This window comes from Phyllopteryx taeniolatus, chromosome 16, assembly GCF_024500385.1.
Source record: "Phyllopteryx taeniolatus isolate TA_2022b chromosome 16, UOR_Ptae_1.2, whole genome shotgun sequence".
NCBI lineage: Eukaryota > Metazoa > Chordata > Actinopteri > Syngnathiformes > Syngnathidae > Phyllopteryx > Phyllopteryx taeniolatus.
This window is the reverse complement of record NC_084517.1, coordinates 4,429,135-4,455,946: the sequence shown is the minus strand read 5'-3', so window position 1 is coordinate 4,455,946 and position 26,812 is coordinate 4,429,135. Positions and strand designations below refer to the sequence as shown.

The 26,812-nt window shown below is 42.2% G+C and overlaps 4 protein-coding genes across 14 annotated transcripts in view; 2 read left to right on the top strand and 2 right to left on the bottom strand.

The window, feature by feature from the left end:
* The first annotated feature begins 159 nt into the window (after positions 1 to 159).
* Positions 160 to 2,408, top strand: rpl27 (ribosomal protein L27). The gene is made up of 5 exons (XM_061748502.1): positions 160 to 279; positions 737 to 819; positions 1,870 to 2,039; positions 2,126 to 2,236; positions 2,318 to 2,408. The coding sequence occupies exons 1-5, from the start codon at positions 165 to 167 to the stop codon at positions 2,364 to 2,366; spliced, it is 528 nt and encodes a 175-aa protein (XP_061604486.1). The 5' UTR covers positions 160 to 164; the 3' UTR covers positions 2,367 to 2,408.
* Positions 2,409 to 2,834: 426 nt separating this feature from the next.
* Positions 2,835 to 11,250, bottom strand: bcat2 (branched chain amino-acid transaminase 2, mitochondrial). The gene is made up of 11 exons (XM_061748500.1): positions 11,068 to 11,250; positions 9,164 to 9,235; positions 8,597 to 8,797; positions 7,341 to 7,451; positions 7,144 to 7,263; positions 6,916 to 7,079; positions 5,270 to 5,412; positions 4,732 to 4,817; positions 4,193 to 4,333; positions 4,033 to 4,107; positions 2,835 to 3,521 (listed from the first exon to the last, which is right to left on the bottom strand). The coding sequence occupies exons 1-11, from the start codon at positions 11,083 to 11,085 to the stop codon at positions 3,480 to 3,482; spliced, it is 1,173 nt and encodes a 390-aa protein (XP_061604484.1). The 5' UTR covers positions 11,086 to 11,250; the 3' UTR covers positions 2,835 to 3,479.
* Positions 11,251 to 12,909: 1,659 nt separating this feature from the next.
* LOC133466605 (potassium voltage-gated channel subfamily A member 7-like) lies at positions 12,910 to 18,233 on the top strand. Its single transcript, XM_061750512.1, has 3 exons — positions 12,910 to 13,042; positions 13,495 to 14,180; positions 16,971 to 18,233. The coding sequence occupies exons 2-3, from the start codon at positions 13,503 to 13,505 to the stop codon at positions 17,838 to 17,840; spliced, it is 1,548 nt and encodes a 515-aa protein (XP_061606496.1). The 5' UTR covers positions 12,910 to 13,042; positions 13,495 to 13,502; the 3' UTR covers positions 17,841 to 18,233.
* A 4,313-nt stretch (positions 18,234 to 22,546) lies between these two features.
* slc1a9 (solute carrier family 1 member 9) overlaps positions 22,547 to 26,812 on the bottom strand; it is a 38,451-nt gene continuing 34,185 nt past the window's right edge. For all 11 annotated transcript variants that reach the window (XM_061750505.1, XM_061750501.1, XM_061750503.1 and 8 more), the window contains 3 exons: positions 24,625 to 24,759; positions 23,917 to 24,355; positions 22,547 to 22,813 (listed from right to left, as the gene is read on the bottom strand). In XM_061750505.1, the coding sequence (XP_061606489.1) occupies positions 22,637 to 22,813; positions 23,917 to 24,355; positions 24,625 to 24,759 (751 nt within the window). In that variant the 3' untranslated portion in view covers positions 22,547 to 22,636. The remainder of the gene's footprint in view (positions 22,814 to 23,916; positions 24,356 to 24,624; positions 24,760 to 26,812) is intronic.

Below are 26,812 nucleotides of genomic sequence, written 5' to 3'. Positions count from 1 at the left end.
GACAAAGGTGATTCCGGAAGTGATGTCACATCCACACGGGTCACAAAAAAAGTTCGCAAAAACAAAGATAAACACGTACAATATATAAATGTAACGATAAATAAATATATAGAATGGAAAAATAGTTATCGACGCACAAAATAAAGCAAAAGAAAGTCAACAAAATGTCGACGTATACACTGAACCTTTCCGGACGTGACGTCACAGCACGTGGGTCAAAGTTCGTACAATTCTACTCCACTTCCTTTCCTAGGAGCGAAGGCCGTAGAAACAGTACCAGTGAGTCAACATTGTTCTGGATAATCTTCAAACATCGCGTCCAATTTGACCTGTTTAAATGTTTTACCGCAGCGGATATGAAGTACACACTCAATTACCCGTAAAGCGACAGTTATGTCCACGAATATACGTTCGATAAGTCGTTCAAATGACTTAATGGCTGCGCTATGAGTCTGGGGTTGATTCCAACATGGCAGCCGTCATGTCTTTTACCACAGTTATGCTACTTGACACTGTTTGTTTACCATTGAATATGTTGTTTTAATCGGACCGTACATAAAACGTTTCCCTTTATTTGTATCTCTTATATGTAGTTAACGCGGCATGGCACTCATTTGTAGCGGTTAGCCGCTCAGAAGCGAATGCTAACTGAGCCGGAATTGTTATTTCGCCTTACTTGTTAGTTTTTCTGATGTTGTGTTAACACTTAGTTGATGATTCCTTCTTACTTGTGCAGAAATGGGCAAATTTATGAAGCCTGGGAAGGTGGTGATGGTCCTCGCTGGACGTTACGCCGGCCGCAAAGCTGTCATCGTGAAGGTAAAGATCCATACAAACATGGAAATTATGCTCCATACGTCGAGACAACTTTAGCAGTGGTATTATTTTGTGCAGGGCTTGCTGTTTACTTAACAAATCATGAAGATGCATTTAATGGGGGCAACAGGAAGACATTTGTGAAACCATAACTTTAAAAAAATGCTAACTAGGGATTGTGTTCATCACTTGTTTTGCTAACTTTTGTATTATCTGTAAATGGTGATCTGTGGTGTCCTCACGAAAAAGGCCAGAGGGAGACACTCCTGAAGTTGATCCAATGATAAGGGAACCTCTTGCTACATTTCCTGTTCTGTGTTTATTGTCTTTGGTACCCTTTAGTGGTGGGACATGCGAAAGTAAAACTCGTGTGAAGTCATTCCTATAGATACCCACTGAGCTGAAGTCTCACGAGATTTCTTGGAAATAGTTGGGAGTCTGTTTCACATGCCATTTGCAGCATCTACAGTACAGTGGCGCCTTGCGATATGGGCATCCCATTTATGGGGTTTTAGTGACCTTGCCGTTCCAATACCTTTTGGAGCGGACTGTGTGTCTATTATTCGGACCCCAATTGCCCAAGGTGTACACACCAGAAGAAGCAGCACAATATCAATTGAAGTGAAATGTGGCCCCCCAAAAATTATTTTCTACGTTTTAATTGTCATTACCGTGTTTTTATAAAGTACATTTGAAATACAAATGTTTTGTTTTTGCAAGCGTGGTCTTGGAACGAATTTAGACTGTCGCCAGCCAATCGCAGGGCGCATATAAACAACAATTATAATTCACAACTACGAGCAATTTAGTCTTCCATCAACCTACCAAGCATGTTTGGGGGATGTGGGAGGAAACCTCTGTACCCGGAAAAAACCCACGCAGGCACGGTGAGAGCGTGCAAACTCCACACAGCCGGACCACCGGTCCTCAGAACTGTGAAGCAGATGTGCTAACCGGTCACCCACTGTGCCGCCAACTGTAACTACATTCCATTAAAAAAAAAAGGTTTTGCATTATTCATGTTTTTGATTGTTTGAATCTCATTTCATTCAGAATATCGACGACGGCACAGCCGACCGGCCTTACAGCCACGCCCTGGTGGCCGGCATCGACCGCTACCCTCGCAAGGTAACCGCCACCATGGGCAAGAAGAAGATCGCCAAGAGGTCCAAGATCAAGGCCTTCGTCAAAGTCTACAACTACAACCACCTCATGCCCACGAGGTCTGCGGCGGTTCCGTTGCTGACCAACACTTTGGATGTCTTGGGCGGGGATTCAGTGGTCTAAAATGTGTTTTTTTACTGTGTAGATACTCCGTAGACATCCCCCTGGACAAAACGGTGGTGAACAAGGATGTCTTCAGGGATCCCGCTCTCAAAAGCAAAGCCAGACGTGAGGCCAAGATGAAGTTTGAAGAGAGGTGAGTTTAGTTTCCAGGAAAGTTCTGACTTGTAAAGATTACTTTGGTGTAGTTCTGATTAGGTCCACTTTTGTTTCGCAGGTACAAGACGGGCAAGAACAAGTGGTTCTTCCAAAAGCTCAGATTCTAAATTCACCTGATTTCACAAATAAAACTGTTTAAAAAAAAAAAAGCTGTTTGTGTTCTTAGCTCTTTGTGTCCGGCCCACTAAGCATTACATTACTAACAGTCCTCTGTTATGTTGCATTGTTTGTTTTTCCCTTAATCTGGTTAATGAAAATGTTATTTTCTTGATCTCATTAAATTTGGTAGCAGTAGTAGGTGGTGTTTTTAAAATTTTCTAAATTGTGTGTTTTGTTTACATTGTCAAAAACATTACATTGGTTAATTTTCCTTTTTTTGTAATCATTATGGTGTTTTTAAATTGTAAATTAAAAAGTAAACAAATTTTACGTTTTTTTTAGTGGTTAATACAAATTTAAAGTAATTTTACATGCACATTTAAAATGTTATTTATTGTGAATAATAGTTCATTACAATTAAAATTTACATACACATTTGAACCTGATCTGTCCATTATAAAAATCAGCAGACCGGATGGACACAAATGGGCTTTAATGTAAAAATAATGCAGACTAGCTGTAAACAGCACATACAAAGAGAAAAGGGACATTTCATGGAGAATATTCCGCGGAAGACACGCTGACCAACCAATGGTGGTCAGCAGGCACTTGACGAGGGCACACTGAAGACGGCTCAACTCATTTCATTTCAGACAATATATCATTTAAAAACATGGAAAAAACAAAAGCAATGCAGGCGGCTAACATTTGCTCGCACTAATAAATCTCCACATTTAGGGTCTTTGTCTGTGCAGCCGCTTGTCCTACCTGGCTTTGAGTGCAAAATGGCCCCTTTCGTCCGTCCACAGTAACAGTAAAAAAAAAAAAAAAAGCACCACACCGCAATGCAGCTCATCACTGAGCTACAACTACCGTCTTAATAAGGAGTAACATTGTGCTATATTACAGTCTATTCATAAAGTCAAGCTGTGTTGTTGCATACAGTTCATATTGCTCCAAGACCACTGGCTACAGTCTCTTGTCTCTGTGGAGTGGCAGGAGTGCATTAGTGGTTTTAGATATGTAAGAAAAGAGAAAGAGAGCAGAGGGGGATTACTGGTGGTCCAAAGAGGAATTATGGGATGTAACTGTTGATTCTACTGCCTTGTGCAAATAATTATTTAAGCCACCACAGGCGCCCATTCGCTGGCCTTACGTCCGTACTGTGAAAAGACAACAAGAGAAGAATTCAGAAGTTTGGAGACCCCCACCCAAATTGAACTTGAATCAACTTCCAATATGGGAGCTTTAAACATTATAAAATGAGCCATCAAACTGCAAGGTGCGGCCATCCGTATGTATGTTGTTGTAAGGGTAGCGTCTTTTCTCACGTAGACCCGTGCAGGTGAGCGGAGCAAAATAAAAGCGGCCTTGACGCACATTGGAACATTTTCAACATGCTTATAAATCACTACTAAGTTGAGTTTGCAAATGTTCTGCAACATTGACTCTTGTGATTGCCTACTGTCTTGTCATACGTAAAAAATGTTTTAATATAATTCCGCTTAATTTTCTAAATAAACACTAGAGCGCCTTGAAAAGTTGCAAAATACTGTGACCAAGTTGTCAACACCGACGGTGCTTTTGTAAACGAGCTCCTCTCTGTTTGCATCCATGTTGTTAGTATAAGCGGTGCACATCGGCGAGGCCGCGCCCTTCTGTTCCGTCACTCACCTGGATATCGGTGAGCTCTTTGTAGAACCTCTTGGCCAAGTCGGGTCCGTTCTGCATGGTTGGGATGTTGTATGTCTGAGAAGGTTGGTAGAGCTCAGTGGTTTTTTTTGGGACACGAGAGCGATCAAAAACAAACAAACAAACAAAAAAAAAAACACACCTGGCCCTTGTAGAGGAGGCTGCCCACTGGACACACCACGCAGGCGGTTCCGGCGCCAAACACCTCCAGAACCCGGCCGGCGTCCACAGCGCCCAGCAGCTCCTTCATGCTCATCGTGCGCTCTGTCACTTGGAACTCGTCCTTGTACACATGCGTCGCAATTTAGGACTTGTTTCATTCTCATGTTAACATACATTGAATTATAATTAATTCATCAAGTGTTGCATCAAATGTTATACGTATACCGTATACAAAAGTGATTATTGTATCTTTTTGTGTTTTTGTGTTAACTTGTGCCAAAGAATTCAATATGTTGAAAATACTAAAAAAAAATAATAATAATACTAAAACATTCCCATCTTTTATTTGTATTGCTTACAATTCACTTAATTATAATAATTAACGCATTATTGAAGACAATTAATTGAATTTGAATTATTACAATCATGGTATTATTTACAATAAAATCAATCAACCAATTATTTAATCATATACGTACATGAATAAAAGTTAATACAGTATATTTTATTTAAACGCACCCAGGTACGGGCCAGGTCCAGCAGAGACTGTCTGGTGACTCCGGGAAGGATGATGCCGTCCAGAGGCGGTGTCACCAACTCTTTCTCTACACACAAAAATACAATTTTAAAAAAAAAATGTTTTTTTTTTTTTTTTTTACATAACACTATATAGGAATTTTTTAAAAGTAAAACTAAAAAGTCCAATAAAAATCCCTTCATAGTGCGTTCGGGAGTCATTTCTCATTCCCTGCTCCCTAATCACTATCGAGGGTTTTTTTTTTTTTTTTTTATATACAGAAGTATTCTTGCTCATAATATTGATGAACCTCATGCGAAGGTGGTTTGTTTGGGTTGAATAATTGAACTACTGAATACTGTCGTTTATGTAACATGGGTTCTTAATTGTGTACATGCTAAATGCAAGATGTTGATGCTTTATGATCCTCTCCGTTCTTGTTTTGATTTTCACTATTCGCGACAGGGCTCGGTCCCTATCTGCAGCCAACCGCGGTGATTCGCCATAGTGGTCGTCGAATTGACGGCTGCCGTGTCATACCTCCGTTTTGGTTGGTCCAGAAGATGAAGAGGTTCATGGTGCCGACCTCGGTGATCTCCTCGTTGTCGCCGTAGAGCCACAGAACTTGCTGGCAGCCGCGCTGAACTGCCTCATTCTGAACTGCGATGGTTGGACCGTAGTTCCTGCACGACACACGCTGTTAGCCCACATACAAAAAGCAAGAAAACATGGAAAAATAATATTCATATTATCAAACATTAAGACATGCCACTTAGGATTAAGGCCAACAATTTCTATTCTGGTCTCATCAGACCAGAGAAACTTATTCGTCACCATCTTGGAGTCCTTCAGGTGTTTTTTTTTTTTTGCAAACTCCATGCGGGCTTTCATGCGTCTTGCACTGAGGAGAGGCTTCCGTCGGGCCACTCTGTCATAAAGCCCCGACTGGTGGAGGGCAGCAGTGATGGTTGACTTTCTAGAACTTTCTCCCATCTCCCGACTGCATCTCTGGAGCTCAGCCACAGTGACCTTTGCGTTCTTCTTTACCTCTCTCACCTAGGCTACTCTCCCGCGATTGCTCAGTTTGCCCAGACGGCCAGCTCTAGGAAGGGTTCTGGTCGTCCCAAACGTCTTCCACTGTGCTCTTAGGAACCTTAAGTGCAGCAGAAATGTTTTTGTAACCTTGGCCAGATCGGTGCCCTGCCACAATTCTATTTCTGAGCTCTTCAGGCAGTTCCTTTGACCTCATGATTCTCATTTGCTCTGACATGCACTGCGAGCTGTAAGGTCTTCTAAAGACAGGCGTGTGGCTTTCCTAATCAAGTCCAATCCGTATCATCAAACACAGGTGGACTCCAATGAAGGCGTAGAATCATTTGAAGGATGATCAGAAGAAATGGACAGCACCCGAGTTCAATACGAGTGTCACAGCAAAGGGCTATAATGAGCGTCCATTATTCACTGATTTTCGGAATTCATGCTATCTCCTGTGAATAGTGGGGTTCCATAGTAGTTTAAAAAATGGATTTTATGAAGTTTGAATGTGTTTAAAGTATGCGGGAGGGGGAAAAACTACCCCCCCAAAAATTTACATGGTCGCACTGTATGTTTTGTTTCTAAATATATTCAATAAATTTGAAGGTAGGTGTTGACAACATATATTACTGAATTGATTATTGATTGATTTTTTTCACCATCTCAGTGGTCCAGATTTTTTGGGTGGGGCAAAAATGGGGCCGTGCTGACGCAAGCAGGAAACAGCATGAATTGCCTCTCCCCCACGATATAAACACCAAGCGGCCATTATTACACGCAGTGGCCATTCGGCGGAATTGCCACTTCCTTATTCATAACAACTTGGCCCAGTTCTACCAGTATAGCGTGCAGGTTAGCCATGAAACTATGCCCATAACTCGAAAAAGCACATTTGCCCTGAAGTGTAACGTGTTTTGAGTTATTTGAGCGAGTTTTATAGTTATCTGCCGTCTGGCCCCACGCGCACTGCATAGCGAGGCAGCGGTAAACTAAGACGGGATCCGCTGCCATCCGACGACCCCTTGCCAGAGGTTAGCGTAGCTGCCGGAGGTCCTATGTCAACTTTAAAAGACATTTTTGGTGACTTTGGGGGGGACTTTAAACCCAGTTGTGCCCAAAAGCAAAATGACTTTGCCGGCGGGGTGACTCACCCTCCCATCTTGTAGGCGCCGACTCCCCCCTTCCAGGCCCGCACGAACGACGGGTCGGCCAGCAGCGAGACGGGGTTGAAGGCGCCCGTGGCGAAGTACGGTCCCACCGGGCCCACGATTACGAACAGCAAGGCTTGGCTGGCCCGAGTCACGCCCAGCGACGGCTGCCGACAGATTGACGGTCGTATGATGAATTATATACAAGAATATGTTCCCCGAGTGACTTACCTCAGTACCGATGAAGGTGGGCCGAATGTAGAGGCTGGCATCCTGGGAGTATGGAACCCACTCCTGGTCCAACTCCACCAGCTTCTTGATGCACTCCAGCAGTTCACCTTTGTCGAATGTCTGGGAAAAAACGACGATCGTCAAAAGACACGCGGGCGTGCAGACGGCCACGCCAACAGCGACTGGTTGGAACTCACGGGCAGACAGCTGCGCTCGGCGCTGCGGTGCATGCGCTCCATGTTGAGCATCGGCCGAAAGAGACGCACGCGGTCGTCCGCGCCGCGGAATGCCTTCATGCCTTCAAACAGCTGACACACAGCAAAAAACAACGACGCAACGCAGTAACATTCCAAGCAAAGAGAATATCAGCTTCTTGATGAACTTGATGAAAGTTCAATGTTCAATGTTACTTATTTCATTTCTGTGCATGAGAGTTGATAGACTTTTTCCAAGTCATCTGACGCCTATTTGAATTTTTTTTTTAATTTTTTATTTATCAATAAAATAATATCGCAATTTTAGAAACTACCTTTCAGGTGAATGTTTTGTTTACTAAGAAATAGTACAAAATAACCTAAGAGGTCAGTTTTGTGTTTTTCAGAATTTTCTAAAATTATGACAACAATTTGAAAAAAGTAATACAGTTCACTTTTTTCAAAAATATGTAAAACATTTTAATTACATTTGAGTTATTTTTTCAACAAATTGTTTTGTTTATTTGTACTGTTAAAAAAGTTTTTAGGTGAATGGTATTTACTTTTTGTTTTACTTTAATAAAATTTAAATATTACGTTTCATTTTATAATAAATGTATAATTACAAATTACTTTATTTATTTTTTTAAATAAATATTACGTTTCATTTTATAACAAATGTATAATTACAAAATTACATTTTTAAAGATGGCAAATGAAGTAAATTTTACTTATATTTTTAAGAATTTTCTAAAATTAAGATTTATTTTATAGCATTTGAGGCCAATTTTCGTTAACTGAAATTATGGTTTGTTTTACTTTTAATACAATCGACTTAAATCTATTTTTGATTAGAAATAAATACATAAATTACAAATGTATTACATTTTAGGATAATTTTATTCTTTTCATTTTATAAATAAATTGCTACATTCACACAGGTAAATTTGTATGTATACTAAATAAAAATATTAAAGAATAATCACATTTGAGGCAAATTTAACATTTTTATTAAAAACATAACGATTAATTACGTTTGAGGTCAGTTTTCATTTTGAAATAAGAAAACCATTTCCATTTGAGAAACATTTTGTGGCTTTTCCAGCCGTTTCACACTCACAATGGTCTAACACCTATTTTAATGCCATAAAGCGATAAATGGCATTAAAATAAAAGGTGTGAGGCCACACATAAACAAACCAAAAAATAAAAAATAAAAAATAAAAAGAATAAATATGATTGGCACTAGCCCGACTGACCTCGATGGAGTAGTGCAGAGCAGAGCTGGCTGGGTGCAGCGAAATGTTCTGGAAGGGTTGGATACGTGGCGCCTCCCAGCCGCCGTCAGCCGTCCACCGCGCGGTCAGCATGTGGTCCGAGAACTGCTTCCCGAACACCAGCGAGGACGGGTCGGGCTTGGGCGCGCATTTCGGGTTGCGCTCGATGCCGAGGTCGGCGGCCTGCGGCGGCGCACCGTCGGCGGAACCATAACGACAGTGATTGATTGCAGCACACGCATGCTTGGTTCATTTTTATTTTTTTTTTAAGACAATTATGTCACATGACAAGAAATATAAGGGCTATACAGGAAATCAATAAAATCACACACACACAAATACAATTTTACTATCCTAAAATTCAAATTTTAATCTTGTGGTGTATTTTTTTCCTTCCAGTGTAGCCCTAATAGTGTGTCACACATCATAAAGACACGTGCTTCAATTAAGAAGAATTAAACAAGAGACGAGAACGCGTGAGGAAAAGCAGAATGTCAGATTTAAAGAGTGACGCATCAAACTTTCCCATGATGCATCGCTGCACGTTACCTTAAAGGAGCTGGTGAGGCGGCGCGGTGCCAAAACTAAACGAAGCGTCTGACTCAATCTTCTTCGGACCACCTGAACAACACACAAAAGTCAACAGAGGTGAGTTTGTTCCGCGCATGACTCACGGCTGTGCGGCGCTCTCGACCAATCAGCTGCCAGCGTGTCGCCGTTCCACAAATAGAAACCTGACACACTTCCGAGTGGCTGGAAATAATCACGTCTGTGGAAATATGATCAACTGACAAATTGTCAGCTGACTAAATCAAAAAAAACAAACAAACCAAAAAAGAGCTATGTCATGCTGGAACACAAACATTAAGTCATAAATATTGAAAAGTAAGAATACCACTTTATTCAGACTGAGTACAAGTACTTACATTTGAGCGCACGCCGATACCGAGTGCGAATACTAAACCATGCAATTATGGCTTGCAATTTTGAGGATAATGTGTTTTATTTGAATCAAATATTGCTCAAAAACACAAACCTTTATTGAACCTGGAATGAATTTGACTCCAACAACACTTCTAAAAATGTCTATTTGACAGGAAGATTTTGGTAATGTCGTGACAATCAAGTCTTATTCTTTTAAGAAAAAACAGTTGTCTTTACACAAAGACACGTAAAGTCATCATCTTACTGGTATAAAGTTGGGGTTTTCTAAGGAAGTGGTAATATCATGATATTAAGGTCAAAGTTCAACAACCAAGGAAAGCCATATTTTACCAAGTGCACTTCAAAACAAAAACTTTATTCTCGTAAGATTACATTTATTCCCTATGAAGAAAAAAAGACTATATTATTTTAAAATAATAATAATAATACACCTTTCGTTCTGGAATAAAAATCGGACTATTGCTTTTATTGTTTTGTTTTGTTCCCCGCCCCAAAAAAAAACATTTTAATGTAATGACATGTGCCCCGACATTGACTTAGCGACCAGCTTAAAAACGAAAACGATCAAACTTTCAAATGAACGAATGAATTATCAGCCTAATAGCATCATAGTCGAAGTCCTTTTTAACTTACTGTCACAATATGAATAAATAACATGTACATGTAATAGCAATACGCATGTTGCGTGTAAATCCATTTATGTAAATGTGCATCTGTGAGCGCGTCAGACTTATTCGCCACCGCAGTGTTGTGTGTGTGTGTGTGTGTGTGTGCGCGCGCGTGTGTGGATGATGCAATTTGTATTAAGTGTTTCAGTAGTTGCATCAATAAAAGTCGTACAAATTCAAACATGTTGAATGATGTTTAAAATAGTCGAAAATCGCTGAGAGCAACAGAAGCTCGCCAGAGAGTTGACTTGAAACTGGCCGTTTCTTCCCTTTTATTGACATTAGCATTGTTGACAAATACAGAATATTTGCACGACAACCACAACTGTAAAAAAAAAAAAATAATAATAATAATAATTTAAAAAACAACAATAGGACATTCTTAAATCGGATTAGGGGCTAGAGTATTGCATTCGACGTATTAGCATGGCTAAACATACCTCTTTTGCTTTGACTAAATCAATGGAATGTACTGGGTGCTGCGTCGCGTCGGCTCGCTTTAAAATGACATTCTGTCATTGTGTCTCAAGTTACAAAGATTGTTAAATACGCCGAATTAAAGAGTGAACAATGACGATTCGCAGCCACGATTTCTTTTGCGTCACCGCGTTTTCACTTTTATGCTTTTTGGGCAGAATCGCGAAAATTCCCAAATGTACGACTGGGATTCCGTCCGATGTCCTTTGTTTTCTAGCTCGGCGGTGCTCCGGTGGGACTCGGTAGCTCAAGCAGCGCCATTTAAACGTTGTCTTTACTTGCTCGCCATCGCCGAGCTTAAAGTAAGGCATGAACTCGAAGAGGTCAAAAGATAATGACGACATTGTTCGCCTTTGGACTCACCGACCGGAAGGCTGCCATCTCCGTGCTGTTGCTGTGTGCTCACTGATTATTTACTCGTAAGGAAACAAAATGCCTAATAGTTCCGCCTTGCAGAGTCACATCTTCAGACGCATGATGGCAATAAATACAATATTCTCATATAAATTCATGATTAAAATTGAGATTTTGTCTTAGAAACAAAACGCTTCGAGTGTGAAATGAGATTTGAGATGGGAAAATAGTAGACTGGAGTTGCATTTTTCGAGTTCTATTGACGAATTGCAACGAAGGAGTGTCTCGAGCGTCACTTCTGATTGGCTGCAGCCAATTTGAGCGCTCACAGTTGATTGGCTGATGGAGGGGCGGGTGCTGATTGTCAGACAAGAATCCCCAAAAAAGACCTCCACCCTTATTTCCCCCAACATTGAACAAGTTAAACAAAGTTACATACAGTATTTTACTCAAATTTTTTTTTAAAGTTGAGAGTATAGTTCATAGTTTTAGATACCTACTGCAAAATAACACAATAAAAAAAGTGAAGATTTTCAAATACTGTAAAATCAATGGTGAATTTAAGAAACTGAATGTAGTAACAACACAACATACTTGGCTAGGATTTCAAAGTAGGATTTTAAACAGGTGTTTGTGGTTTTAAGCCTGGGTCAGAATCAGAATCAGTTTTATCGGCCAAGTATGTTATAAGAGCAAAATATACATTTAGGCAGAGGTGGGGAGGAACATTCTACATTTACTCCATTACATTTACTCAAGTAACATTTTGGATAAATTGTACTTGTCAGATAAGTTTCAATGAAGCATGCTTTTTACTTTTACTCAAGTATTTATGTAAAGACTAAACGTCACTTTTATTTCGTTACAATAATCTACATGCCAATAATTGAGTGTGGGATCTATTTATCTATTTTTAGACTTTTGTTTATGACTTCTACATCGGATTACCACTGTGACGATTGAAGTTCACCCGGGTAAATACAGAGGGTTGCGTCAGGAAGTTTAGGGCCAGGTTGTGCTGTAGGAATTGTCTCCCTCTGATGGACTAATTGTGAACTACACGAGTTCTCCCGAATGACGTCAGTCCAAAAATTAAATCAAGTTTGAGGCAAAACGTGCACAGGGGATTATAAAGTGTTATAAAAATTATTAATAAATAGTTTGAATACACATAAAAATTCATTTTCATCAGCAAGAATTTTTAAATCAAGCAATCATTTATTTGATCTATTTTTAATTTCTGCTAGTGTTGACAAACTGCTGCCTACTTTCATGCACTCTTATTTTCGTTGTTCATTGGAAACCGAAATGAAGCATAAATAATAAAATAAAAATGAAAGCAACTTTTAAACACTAATAAAGACAAAATACATTTAAAAAAATCAAAAAGAAAGTACATGAAAAAAAAAATGTAATCAGTTAATGCCATCATTTTACATTCAATTTAATTTCCATTCAATTAGTTCATAATTATGATTGAGTCATCCCTCTCCATTGGAAGGAAATTACACAGAAACAGGAAACAATAATGAACAGTATTAAAAGGGATTATTGTGATTTCTGAATCGTTTGCTAGGCAATCATTTGCAGTGTGTTTAGGGTGATGCTTTGAGTGTGTGTGTGTGTGTGTGTGTTAAAGCAGGCAAAGAGCCAGCGGTGGCGTTGGCCTTTGGAGACGCTGGAAGATTAAATTTCTGCCTGACAGCGTTTCCTGTCTACGCGAGGAGCATACGGAGAGAGAAAGAGAGAGGAGTGAGTGAGTGAGCGTAAGGGCGTCCCCATCAAGTCACCCACAAACACGCTGAACGATCGCAGATTAACACCAGGTACCTCTGACCCCTCCACCTTACTGACGGAAGGACAGCAAGGAGCAACAGCGTGGACATCATCAGCATGTTTGAGAGGGACGGGTGAGCTGAGGGCACCCTGATGGGGCGGCGGTCATGGGGGTGACACATTAGTTGAATCCACAGGAATCGCCAAGGTAAGACTCATTTCCTGCACCATAGAGCAGTCCATCTCAAACTGGGGTTCCCAGACTCCCAGGGTCCGTGAGCTCGAGCTTGGGGGGGTCTGCAAAAATAGTTAGTCATAAATCATTATGTCATATCATTTTCAAAAAGTGCAGACCTACATATGGGGAGTGGCACCCCAACAACACAAACATAATAACCCAATTACAGTGTTACCGCAATTTGCAGGGGAACGTTGCCGCAAATAGTAAAAATCTACAAGTAGTTGAGGCCAACCCCCTTCAAGGTTTATAATTGCCTATAGATGTCACAAGATAGCGGCAAAGCACTATGTTTGTCGAAATGAAACTCCTCAATTCACTTGAACTGGTTTCAGGTTGCACAGTCATATATGTCCTCTAAAGGAAACTACAATATGACCCGCGAGCAAAAGTCTTTAAAAGTGGTCTTGTATCGATTTAAGGTTGAGAAATGGCAAGCCCAGACAAGGACGGCGGGAGCAAAGACAAGCATCCGTCCGAGGACGAGGAAAAATGGGCCAAAGACGAGCACAATCAGCAGGAGAAGGAGAGCGGGAAGGTGGTGGTGCCGCCCTCGGGTAGGGACACCAAGCGGGGCAAGCGGCGCACCCCATGCAGGAGCGGCTGGGCCCTGACTGAGCGTTTGGCCATCAACGTGTCGGGCATGCGTTATGAAACCCAGCTGCGCACCGTCGCTCAGTTCCCCAAGTCCTTACTAGGAGACCCCCGTAAGCGGCTGCGCTACTTCGACCCCGTGCGGAACGAGATATTCCTGGACCGCAGTCGGGTGTGCTTCGAGGCCATCCTGTACTTTTACCAGTCAGGCGGTAGACTGCGGCGGCCCGCCAACGTGCCGCGCGATGTGTTCTTGGAGGAGCTGCGCTTCTACCAGCTGGGTGAAGACATCCTGGAACGTTTTAAGGAGGACGAGGGCTTCCCCAAGGAGGAGGAGCGAGCTCTGCCCAGCGGGAAGCTGCGACGCCGGCTATGGATGCTCTTCGAGTATCCTGAGTCATCCAGTGCTGCCCGCATCATTGCCATCGTTAGCGTGTTGGTCATCATCATCTCCATCCTCATCTTCTGCCTGGAGACCCTTCCTGAGTTCAGGAACGAGAGGGAGCAGAGAGAGGTATGTGGTGACCCTAACACAGTCACGTTTTTTATGCTCACAAACCGCTCTCTGTATTGTCTCTTTGTCTTAGTTCATGGTTTATTAGTTAAACTGTGAAGTTAATGTAGCTTCTGTGTCTATGTGGGTTTTATAGTGACAAATGAGTTCTCAAGATTTAGTTCTCAAAAACATAATCCAAATTGAATAACCTTCTGATCTCCCTCGATGATACTTAGACTAGAATGCTTTCTAAAAAAAAACACGTTAGCTTCATGGAACTCTGGATGTTTGTAGCATCCTGTCCTGTTATTGAGAGGTGAACAGTCAAGGTTCTTCTACTCAGCCCCAAAGTCCGCAGGAATCGACTCCAGCTTCCCAGCTTCCCTAAAAGGGATAATTGGTATAGAAAACAGATGGGCAACTGGATGGACATTCCCAACACTAGAATGCGTAGCGCTAACAGGGAGGCTTGGTGACAGGGTGCCAAGAAGGTGGTAATGAGGTGAACATGGGGGGGATGTTGGGTGGTGACAGGTGTCCCCTTTCCAAGCAAAAACGGTGGAGAGACATTTCTGAGGGATTGGGAATCAGGAGAGACAACAGTGAGTCAAGTTTTAGATTAACTCCATTCTGGTAAAAAGGAGAGTGAAAGGAAAATGGGGGAAATCAGCGATCTCTTTCCTTGAGTATCCAGGAAGCAAAAAATGAAGCCTGACGGCAGAGATGTAATGGGAAAACACATTTAGATGGAGATGCTATTCCAAAAGACGAGGTAGAGCCAAGTGCACAGAGGCAAGGAAAGCAGATGAGGTGCTCTCGCGTTACCCTTCTGAGATGCAGACCCCTAAATTTAGATGAAGGATAAGCCATCCAGATATGATAATGTGTATTAATAAACTCGTGCACACTGAAAACACCACCATGACAATCTACCAGGGTGGTCACCAAAGCAAATCAGGCTTGGGTAATTTGATTTGGATATTAGTTGAGTTTGGAGTTAAGGATTAGGGTTTGATTTAGGGGTTGGGTTTAGGGTTTTGATTTTGTTCAGGGCTTGAGGTAGAGAAGGGTCAGGGTTTTGACGAGGACTTGAATTATGGTTAGAGTTGGGTTAAGGTAAGCGTAGGCAGGGAAATGACTGTGAAGTGATGATGAGTCGAAGGGTACGTACGGCATAGAAAATCAAGTCCGGACAGTCAGGACTGACATAGCAAAGCATGAAAAATACAAAAATAAGTCGAGCGCTGCGATAACCAAGGGTAACTTGAGCCGGCTCGTTAGTGCCAAGTACTGTGAAGTCGCCCACTTCCCAGAAAACGAGTCTGGATTGGTGTGAAACTCAATTCCATCGTTTTAAATATAGACCTGGAAATTAAAGTCTGGGTGGAAAATTAACGCGGACCAAGTGTAAGCAGAGGAGTGGTAAATGTTAGCGTCAATATCAAATTCTTCTAATGTGCTGAATAACCACTTCCATCCTTGTTTTGTCGCATATGACCATGTCGCAATGGCAATTCTTGGCATAAACCACATCAGTGACCAATAAATGGAGTGTTTAACGAGCAAACTGTACTATAGTCTGCCAACAAAAGATTGCTGAAAAGAGGGACAGCTTGGCTATTTTGGAAATGTTACTATTGGAAATGCTGAAAAAGATTGCACTAAACTCAACCAAACTGTACTAGAGTACGAAGGTTGTAGGTGCGACCCCCAGCTCCCGGTGACCATGTTGAAGTATCCATGAGTAGTTTAGTGATGAGGTGTCAATGTGAAATCATTAAGAGTACCTTGAATTTAACCAATGACGATTACTCGTCGTCTTGGTATGTAAGTCCTAGTACCCCACAAGTCCATTTAAACTGGAAAAAAATTCATTGTGTGAATGCTGAAAGAATATTTTGTATTATTATTTGTCCGTTAATTGTCGTTCCACTACTTGGACACTTTTCATCCAATTCACACCATGTTCTCCGTTAACACATCCCCACGTTTCCCACATTTTACACACAACATTTCCCATTCATTCCCAATGAGACATTCAACAAAATAGTTCCACATAATTCCCATTCCACATTCAAAACATTCAGCTCATTCAGAACATCTTCAAAACACATTCTTACATTCCCCAAATTCCCAAATTTTCACCCACACTTAACGTTTCCCCACATTATGACTTGTTCTACATGATTCCCACCTCCTTCAAAATTTCTTGACCGATTCAAATCATTTCAACTGGAAAATATTTTCCACATTCCCACATTACCCCACATTTTTCCACATTCAATTACCGACATTTCCCCCGTATTTAGTTGCATTCTACATTATTTCCTCCGACTTCAACATTTCAAAACATTCCATCCATCCATTTTCCATACTCATTTTTTGACTGATTCAAAACATTCCAACTTCAAACTGTTCAGCTCGACATCATTTCATATCATTCGAGATCATTTCAAATCAATCGATATTTTATTCATCATTTCAGCATTCACACACAATTTCTCCAGAAATTGCATAGTCTATGTTGTGAGTTTTGTTCTGTATGTGAATGTGTTCGTTTTGCAAGTACAGATACTGAGTGCAGAGTAGCTAATGTGCAAATATACCTGTATCTTGCTAAACCCAAGTAATGACTTAACTCGACGTCGGCTAATTAAAATGAGTGGAGACCGGACTTGACTTGCTTTATATTTTCTTAGGAATTACTTCAAACTTTGAAGGTTATGACTTGAGACTTTCTTTTTTATTTTTATTGATGACTTACACGACTCACTCCCACATTTGATAACCAGAGTCTTTGTCTTTCAGAGGTTCACTAGCGTTCTTCACTCAGCCGTAAGCAACGAGAGCCTCCCACACTCGGCAGTGTTTTCCCCCTTCCAGGATCCCTTCTTCATCGTGGAGACCATCTGTATCTGCTGGTTCTCCTTTGAGCTCATTATGCGCTTCAGTTGCTCCCCCAGCAAGACACACTTCTTCAAGGACGTCATGAACACCATCGACTTCTTCGCTATCATTCCTTATTTCGTCACACTGGGCACGGAGCTGGCCAGGGACAAAGGGGCGCAGCCCTCTGTGTCATTAGCCCTGATCCGCGTCATCCGGCTAGTGAGGGTTTTCAGAATCTTCAAGTTATCCCGACACTCCAAAGGTCTCCAGATCCTGGGCCAGACGCTGAAGGCCAGCCTGCGAGAACTTGCCCTGCTCATCTTCTTTCTCTTCATCGGCGTCATCCTCTTCTCCAGCGCTGTCTATTTCGCAGAGGTGGACCGCCCGGACACGAATTTCACCAGCATCCCGGAGGCCTTCTGGTGGGCTGTGGTTTCCATGACGACAGTGGGCTACGGCGACATGTATCCCGAGACGGTAGGCGGAAAATTGGTGGGCTCCATGTGTGCCATTGCCGGCGTGCTCACCATCTCACTGCCTGTGCCTGTCATCGTGTCCAACTTCAGCTACTTCTACCACCGCGAGATGGAACGGGACGACACAAGCGTGTACCAACACGTGTCCACGTCCATTTGGGAAGATGATGACGAAGATAACGAGGAAGAGCTGGATGAAGGGCCTGAGGACATAGGAGAAAGCACACCACTCTATGGAAGGAACAGCAAAGCAGATGGAGATCTTGGTCGGGTGAACTTTCTTCTCAGAGAACCTCTGGTCACTCAGGTGTGAAGGAACCACAGACGAGGGTGTTAGCTACTTTGGAAAATCCAAAGGAGACATGGACAGGGAGAACCTGCAATCAACCTCATTCAGGTCAATTGACTTGTCGCTAAGCCAGATCCCAGAAACGCAGAGGAATATCAGTTTGACAGGTTCCCAGCAGGCCTCTATTGAACTTAGTGACCTATTTGATGATTTTTAAGTTTGCAACTAGTATTGGTGCTGCTAGCGTGGCAACTAAGCTAATGAGGGTAACTCCTGGTTAGAACATTTGTATAGGCCTGAGTTTTGCTTTTTTTAATGATTGTAACAGTTAATCTCGATGTTGAGACAGTGGTTACATTTAATCCTTGATATGTAAGGTACATTATCTTAGACCCCTATCTCTGGCCGAGATGTCGCCAAGACTCCTGAGACTGATGAGTCGGGAGACCAAAAAGATGTTTGGGACACATCTCCAGACAACGTGACAACCAATTCACCTGGAAGTCGCTAATATAGGCCTATATACTGTATATTATATATAATAATATATAATAAATATATATATCCATCCATTTTCCTTACTGCTTAACCTCGCTGCTGAAGCCTATCCCAGCTATCTTCGGGCGGGAGGCGGGGTACACCCTGAACTGGTCGCCAACCAATCGCAGGGCACATATAAACAAACAACCATTCCTCCTTGCAGATCCTCTCCAGTTCTGTCAGGTTGGATGGTGAACGTTGGTGGACAGCCATTTTCAGGTCTTTCCAGAAATGTTCAATTGGGTTTAAGTCAGGGCTCTGGCTGGGCCATTCAAGAACAGTCACGGAGTTGTTCTGAAGCCACTCCTTCGCTATTTTAGCTTTGTGCTTTGGGACATTGTCTTGTTGGATGGTGAACCCTTGGCCCAGTCTGAGGTCCTGAGCACTCTGGAGAAGGTTTTCGTCCAGGATATCCCTGTACTTGGTCGCATCCATCTTTCCTTCGATTGCAACCAGTCGTCTTGTCCCTGCAGCTGAAAAACACCCCCACAGCATGTTGCTGCCACCACCATGCTTCACTGTTGGGACTGTATTGGACAGGTGATGAGCAGTGCCTGGTTTTCTCCACACATACCGCTGAGAATTAAGGCCAAAAAGTTCTATCTTGGTCTCATCAGACCAGAGAATCTTATTTCCCACCATCTTGGAGTCCTTCAGGTGTTTTTTTTTTTAGCTAACTCCATGCAGGCTTTCATGCGTCTTGCACTGAGGAGAGGCTTCCGTCGGGCCACTCTGCCATAAAGCCCCGACGGTTGACTTTCTAGAACTTTCTCCTATCTCCCGAGTGCATCTCTGGAGCTCAGCCAGTTAAATACATGAGTGTCACAGAAAAGGGTCTGAATACTTATGGCTGTGAGATATTTTAGTTTTTCTTTTTTAATAAACCAGCAAAAATGTCAACAATTCAGTTTTTTTTCTGTCAATGTGGGGTGTTGTGTGTACATTAATGAGGAAAAAACATGAACTTAAATGATTTTAACATATGGCTGCAATATAACATATATATATATATATATATATATATATATATATATATATATATATAAACCAAATTAAATAATTATATAATATAATGATTAAACATAATATATTATGTGTTTGTGTGTACGTGCTGCGGGAAGATGCTCTAACTTACATAGAATCCAAAATATTGGGGCGATCATTCTGATATTTTCAGAGGTTGAAGTGGGCATAGGAAGAGATGTCCATATACATTTTGGTGACGATTGTGCTCAGAATTGTGACATTAAGCATTAAGGAAACCCGGAGTACCCGGAGAAAACCCACGCAGGCACGGGGGGGAACATGCAAACTCCACACAGGCGGGGTCCGGGATTTGAACCCCGGTCCTCAGAACTGTGAGCCAGATGTGCTAAACAGTCCCTCACCGTGCCGCGTAAAAGTGACTTCACAATGTGAAACTCACGCCATTCCGCCTCTTGCGGTCACAGTAGACCGAGCTGGTCCAGCTGCTGCTTTTTATTTGCAAGGCGGTACATCAACAAACATCAACATCCTTCTTGAAATAATCACCATGCTAATGTACGCCACATGGGCCACATGGGTTCTTTGATTTGCTTTGTTTTGACTTGAAAAGTCACAATTGGGCCAAGAATCCCATGAAGGTCACTTCATTTAGATACACCCAATGTATGCTCACTTTTGATTGACACAAATTAAATGTATTTTTATTTTGGTGGTTCCAAAACACCAGCCGTTTGAATTCTTCAAGTGGCCTTATATAGCAACAGGAGATGCCAAAATATGACTACTGGACCCCTTAGATGAATATTGCATATCCACAGACACATATATTTGATTAATAATTAATATGTGCGTACATATGTGTTGTTTTAAGTCAATCCCAAACAGAAGAGAGCGTTTAGTTCTGGAATGTGACACAAGAGAAAAGCTGCCAACATGATGGAGCCTGACCCCGGCCGGGCGAGAGGCGGGATACACCCTGAACTGGTCGCCAGCCAATCGCAGGGCACACATAGACAAACAACTAGCCACACTTACATACACACCTATGGGCAATTTAGAGTCTTCAATCAACATGTTGGGACACGGGAGGAAACCCGAGCACCCGGAGAAAACCCACGCAGGCACAGGGAGAACATGCAAACTCCACACAGGCGGGGCCGGGATTTGAACCCCGATCCTCAGAACTGTGAGGCAGATGTGCTAACCACGCCTCCATACATAATTGTGTAAAACACAAAATTCTATTTATTGTTTTATTCATCTGATAAATAAAATAGTCACCATGAGGACGACGTGCGAGTGGTGTAATTAACACGCACGGCAGCAGAGGTCGCTGTTGCTCAGCATGAATGAGTTGCAACAGGATCGTTTGAAACGCAGGACAGGAAGTTATAGTACACTTTACACTACAGTATTTTTATTTTATATTTGACCGATCTACCATATGTATTTATCTACCGTGTATACCTACCTGCCTAGCCATTTATCTATATACCCACCTACCCAGCTACATGTATATCTACAGTACATAGCTACAATTCGATATTCGAACCGGTCGACCAGCCAATCGCAGGGCACATAGAAGCAAACAACCATTCGCACTCACAGTCACACATCCGGGCAATTTAGAGTCTTCAATCCACCTACCATGCATGTTTTTGGGATATTGGAGGAAACCGGAATGCCCGGAGACCAGTCGGCCATCGTGCCTCCATTGTGTAAAACATAAATAAAAATAGAATACAATGATTTGCAAATCTTTTCCAACCTATATTCAATTGAATACAGTACAGACAGAAGATATTCAATGTTCAAACTGTGTGTGCAAATATACTCTCATTTTGAATTTGATGCCTGCAAGATGTTCCAAAAAAGACTGTGAAAGTTACAGTTGATTCAATCGAATATACGTATATTTAAAAGGATTTGCAATTCATTGCATTCTGTCTTTATTCCTTTTACACATCAACCCAACTTCATTGGAATTGGGGTTACCAATTTACCCATCTATTTACCTACCGGACTGACTGGCCTACCTACCTACACAACCAGTAATCTACCCACCTACCCTCCCATCTCGCTACCTACTTTTGACATACCTACCTAGCAGTTGACAAACCCTACCTATCCAACTACCCATCTATCTACCTACCACCCTCATCTACCTACCTACACATTCATCGACCAGATTACCTACAACGTTCTACCTACCTTCCTACCAACGATCACTTTCTCTTGCGTATCTTCACATTGACGTGCTACCTGCCAGATTAGAGCGTCACTGTGCCAAAGTTGACTGACATGCATCAGAACATCGTCCGACTTTCACCTACACGTCACTTGACCAGAGACACACACATACACACAAACACACACACACATACCAAGCCTGCCACGCAATCATCCAGCGCTCTTATGTTGTCTGGGAAGAATGAAAAGGATTGACGTCTTTCTGGCCATCTGCCGCCACCCCCCATCTACCATCCCTCCATCTTCTTTGAGAGGATTAAGTGTGTTGATATGTGTATCTTTGTCTCATCAATGGTGTGCATGCCTGTGTGTGTGCGCCATCCAATAATTTCTTTGTGATTTCCCCCCCCCCCGTCTGTGACGTGTGACCCCTTTCGCATAGCAAATCCTCCCACAGAAGTTAAAGAAAACGCTCTTATAGGAACTCTTGGAGGGGGTTTTATTGTATACACACACACACACACACACACGCACACACACACCTTCACAGACCTGCCATGTCGAAAAAAAGAAAAGCATTCAAGCGGAGTCGGGAAGTGGGAGGTGTGCGACTGTGCGTTCCAGATCAACAAGATAAAATACGAATAAAAGTCAACACAAAACAAAGACAAAAAAAAAAAAAAAAAAGAGGGCGACGTGTGCGTTTCGGCAACTATGAGTCATCAAGCAAGAACATCACATAAAGAAAAATTACAAAGTGCTGAGAGATGGTAGAAGAATGCGGGAGCGACGGCGTGTTTCGACCAAGCGGTATCGTCCACTTGACGCTGACACAAAATGGAGGAGACTACGTTATGCCATTTTTGTATGCCAAGTTCACGGTGAGCAAAAAGTGGCACAGTATGAACAACCTTTTTCCATCCTGTGCCAAACTGGACCCAACCGTGCTGCTTGGTGCAAACGAGGCTTTCACGAGGGAGCGTTTTCTGTTGGAAATTATGAATCAAACACAGTGAGAGATAAATGAATTTAATCATTTTAGCATCATACGAGAAGTGTTTTGATTGTGACATGAATCGAAACAAGCGGACATGAGATGTTTTTCACGGTAGGTCGCACGGTAGAATGGCGTGCCGCCGGTCGTACGCGGTGTCGTCGCTCTCCTCGCCGTCGCTGGGCTCGCCGAGGACGCGCTCTCGTTCTTCCTCCTCCTCCGTCTCGCTCTCTCGGTGCAGACGCTCGCGCTCGCGGTCCCGGTAGCAGTGAGGCAGGGCAGGGAGCTGAGGGACCACACGCACACATCAATCCAGGCCGGTTATGACTGTTAACTGTTTGACCATTACCTACCGACCAAACTACCCATCTACATAAATACCTACCAACAATCAACCTACCATCGATCAACCAATCTGCTTAAATACCTATCATATACTGCAATTACCTACCAACACTAACACATCTAGCTAGCTAGCTACCTACCAATCTCTCTACCTACCCAACAATCTACAGCACCTACCTCTACAAGTACAAACTATTTGTATCACCTGCCTTGACTCAGATATGAATTTAATTGACAACCCATTCTTAATGCATAGGGTTCAATATGACATTGCAATTATCATATTTTGCAATTATAACATCTTAAGGTCCTGTATTTTGCCAAACCAACTTCTTCTAGTATTTTATATATTCATGAGCTTTGTGAGCTATTTCTTGGGTTAATTGCATCGCTCACCTTTGCAAAACATTTTTGGAAGACGACATAACGCAGAGTTAGCATTTCTGAAGTTTTTGTATGACCGGTGGTGTATGTGACCGCAGTGAAAACCCTGCTAGCACGCCGCTATGTTCATACTATTTTATCGGGCTTGGACACTCGAAAAAAAGGTTTTTGGATGACTAGACAGGTGTTGAGTTATTTTTTTTTTCTTTCAGAGTATTAAATTAGCAATTGAACATAATTTTGTGGTGTTTGTAGATGTTGTGTTCGTATGAGAGTGCAATGATATATGATAGCAATATAAGGTATAATACCAACTTGAATAAAGCGGAAGTTGTCATCTAAAAAAAATATTATTTCCTGAAAACTTGTCATTTTGGAGGTGGGATTCCACCCAACCGCTACGATATATCAAATATGAGTTAATACTGCCACTTTATAGTATAGTACATTCCTGCCCACGCCCACCATGTAGTGAATTTGGTCTCCACTTCTGCCTCTGACATCGATTTTGGCGATGCAAAAGGGCTGTTCAAAAGGCAATTAGTTATTTACCAATTGATACAAAATGGATTGATATTTTTGGAAATGACTGCCAGTTTCATTTTCTTGTGCAAAAAATACAGAAAATACCAATAGAGGGAGCACAAAGCGTGCTCGTACCTGGTTTTCGTGGCTTGGCAGGGCGCAGTAGCCCGGCTCCGTCCTGCAGAGGAGGCGAGGTGAGTGGGCGCGGAAAGGGCGAGGGGAGTGGGAGCACACGGAACGTGGGGAGGGCGAACGGATTGAGCGCGGCGAAGGGGAACGGATAGAACGGGACGGTGAGTAGTTGACAGAGTGGGACTGAGACAGGACGTGGCCGTGGTGGTTCTGCTTGGGAGGACGGGGCGACCGGGGGGGCAGCTCGGGCGGCTTGAGCGGGTCCACCAGGTCCATCTCGGTCAGGACGGGCGGCGGCGGGATGAAATCCAGTTCCTCCTCCACTGGGAGAATTTCCATTTCGGCCGCGTCTATTTCCTGGAGCTCCGCTTTGGACAAGTGGTCCACAATGCCGGCCCCGAAAGAGTCACCCACAACATTGATGGAGGTCCGCATCCGGTCGCTGAGTGGTATAAGGAGTAAGTCGTAAGCAAGTTTTAAGTCTTAACCTTCAGGTTTCAAACCACTCCCAAGTTAGTAAGTTTACTCGAGTAAGTCATGTCATACAATACCGCTCAGTCACCACATAAATTCGTACATTAGCCACTTGGCAAAAACCTTCTCCTCCACATGCCCAATGACAAAGCAAAGTTTTAGCCGAGCAAGTCTGAAGTCCTAAAATTGGTTCCTCAAGTCTGACACTAAATCCCTCTCAGTGGACACCTGACTCACAGCAGCCAGTCAACGGCGATGAGCAGACTGATGTCCTGTGTGGGTAGGCCCACGGCCGTCAGGATCAGTAGCATGGTGACCAATCCGGCACTTGGAATGCTGGCCGCTCCCACGCTGGCCAGGGTGGCTGTCATGCTGGGATGAGAAAGGACAACTACGTCAAGGCCATGTGGCTACAACTGCACCAACAGTCACTTTTTAGACCCTTGGAAACTTTGTTAACTACCGTGGATTTGGGATATTTTTTTTCTTGAGCCCATTCTGGAAGCAACCATTCTTTCGGTCACTCTCTTTAGCGTGGCTTAAATGAGGCCCAGTGACACACCTGCGACCCGGCATGAGTCACCGCTCCCCCACTGTTTAAGAACTTGAGCGGCTTCATTTGCATCAGCTGCTATCCGATTAATTGCGACGTGCAGTTTGTTAGCTAGCTATGCCTACACAGATGAAGTAACGTCCGTTTTTTTCCCCAGGCCATAGTACTGGGATTTGATTGACAGTTGACAGTTGAGCAGGGCATGGTTTCACGCCCACAGCATCTGAGAACGGAGACAATAGCTTGATTTTCCACCGCGTTGAAAGCCTCATTTTATACACTCGGCCATTTAAAATTTGTAAGGGTTGGAAATCATTGACCTTTCTTTCTCCAGCGTCTGCTCACACATGTGTAGACATGCTACATCTGCGAAGCCGATTGTCAGCAACATGTCGCATATTTACGGCCATCTCTTGGCCACAAGAGACAATACAGTATTTAGAGGTTAGACTGGTGGTCACGCTGGCATTAATCAAATACTTGTAGACACACTGAGAATCATTTGTCGGTGCGACTGCGACTGCTCCGTCCCCAGACGAATGTTAGCCATCAGTGTCAAACCACATGAATGCGGAATGAACAAGGTGACTGGTCGTACGTTCGTTGCCATACATCAAACCTGACAATGCAGATGATGTGGTTTTCCCAAAGGACTAGACTGAATCCATGTGACCGACCGCCATCGTCGGGAGTTGAACTTTAGCGACATGAAAGCGGGGCTGGTTTAAAAAGCGTCTTAACTGCAGACAGATGCGGCGGCCAGTAAAATGTTGGTATTATTACACCATGCGAGACTGACGAACCACAGAAAACAAAGTGCACACAGAGAAGAAATGCTCGTCAGCGAGTGGAAGTCTGCTGGAACGGCCAAGACCTCCGCCAGGAATCTATTATACGCAAATGTTAAACACGCACACACACACACACACGCATGCAAGCACACACGGACACACACAAACACACACAGTATCGAAACAGCGCTCCTAGGATCCTAAGGAAAACGAGAACAAAAACTTTGGATAATTGAATTTGCCACATTTCTACATGGAGTACAGTACTATGTATGCATGTATTACATCTGCCAGGGATCTTAGATTATCATGGCCATAGCTTTGTTTTGTGCCATTTTTGAATATGAATGGTGGATTTTCCATGACAGGGTTGATGTTCCCGTTAAGAGAATCCACACATTAATGAAATATGATTATGTAGTATTATTTATCATCGTTTAAGTTCAAATATCTCATTAAATATTTGTTTTTACACTTTTATACACAAGAGAACTGTAAAAAATATACCGGTACTTAATTAAGAATTAATCTACTGAAATAAAAAATTGCTAATTAAAAAGTTTTTGTATTTGACTTAATACATTATTTTATTCACTTTAATTTGATTACATTTTATTTTTATTTATTACTTATTCTTTATAGTTATTTTACTGGATGTATAACAATGTTTCAAATTTCAAATTAATATATTGTTAATATTGTTATATTACAATTAATGTATTTTTCATATTTGTTTAATGCATTAGTTTTCATTAGTTCACATTTGAAAAACTTGTAACTTAATAATTGCATACTTATATTTCATGTTTTTATTTTATTTCAATTATTATATTTTAAGTATTGTCATTTTCCTATTGTGCAACATTTATTTTGATCTAATTTATTTTTCATTTATTTGAATGTTATGATTCGTTACATGATTTTATTATATAAGCGGTATTCCCTTATCTTATGACATGACCAAAGGCAATGAGTCAAGGTAAGACACAGAGGTGAAAATGAGGTTAAAAGGTTCATTTTGTTATTGTAATTGGTAATTGGAAACCATGGAAAATGGCACGATATCAGCTCTTAAATCAAA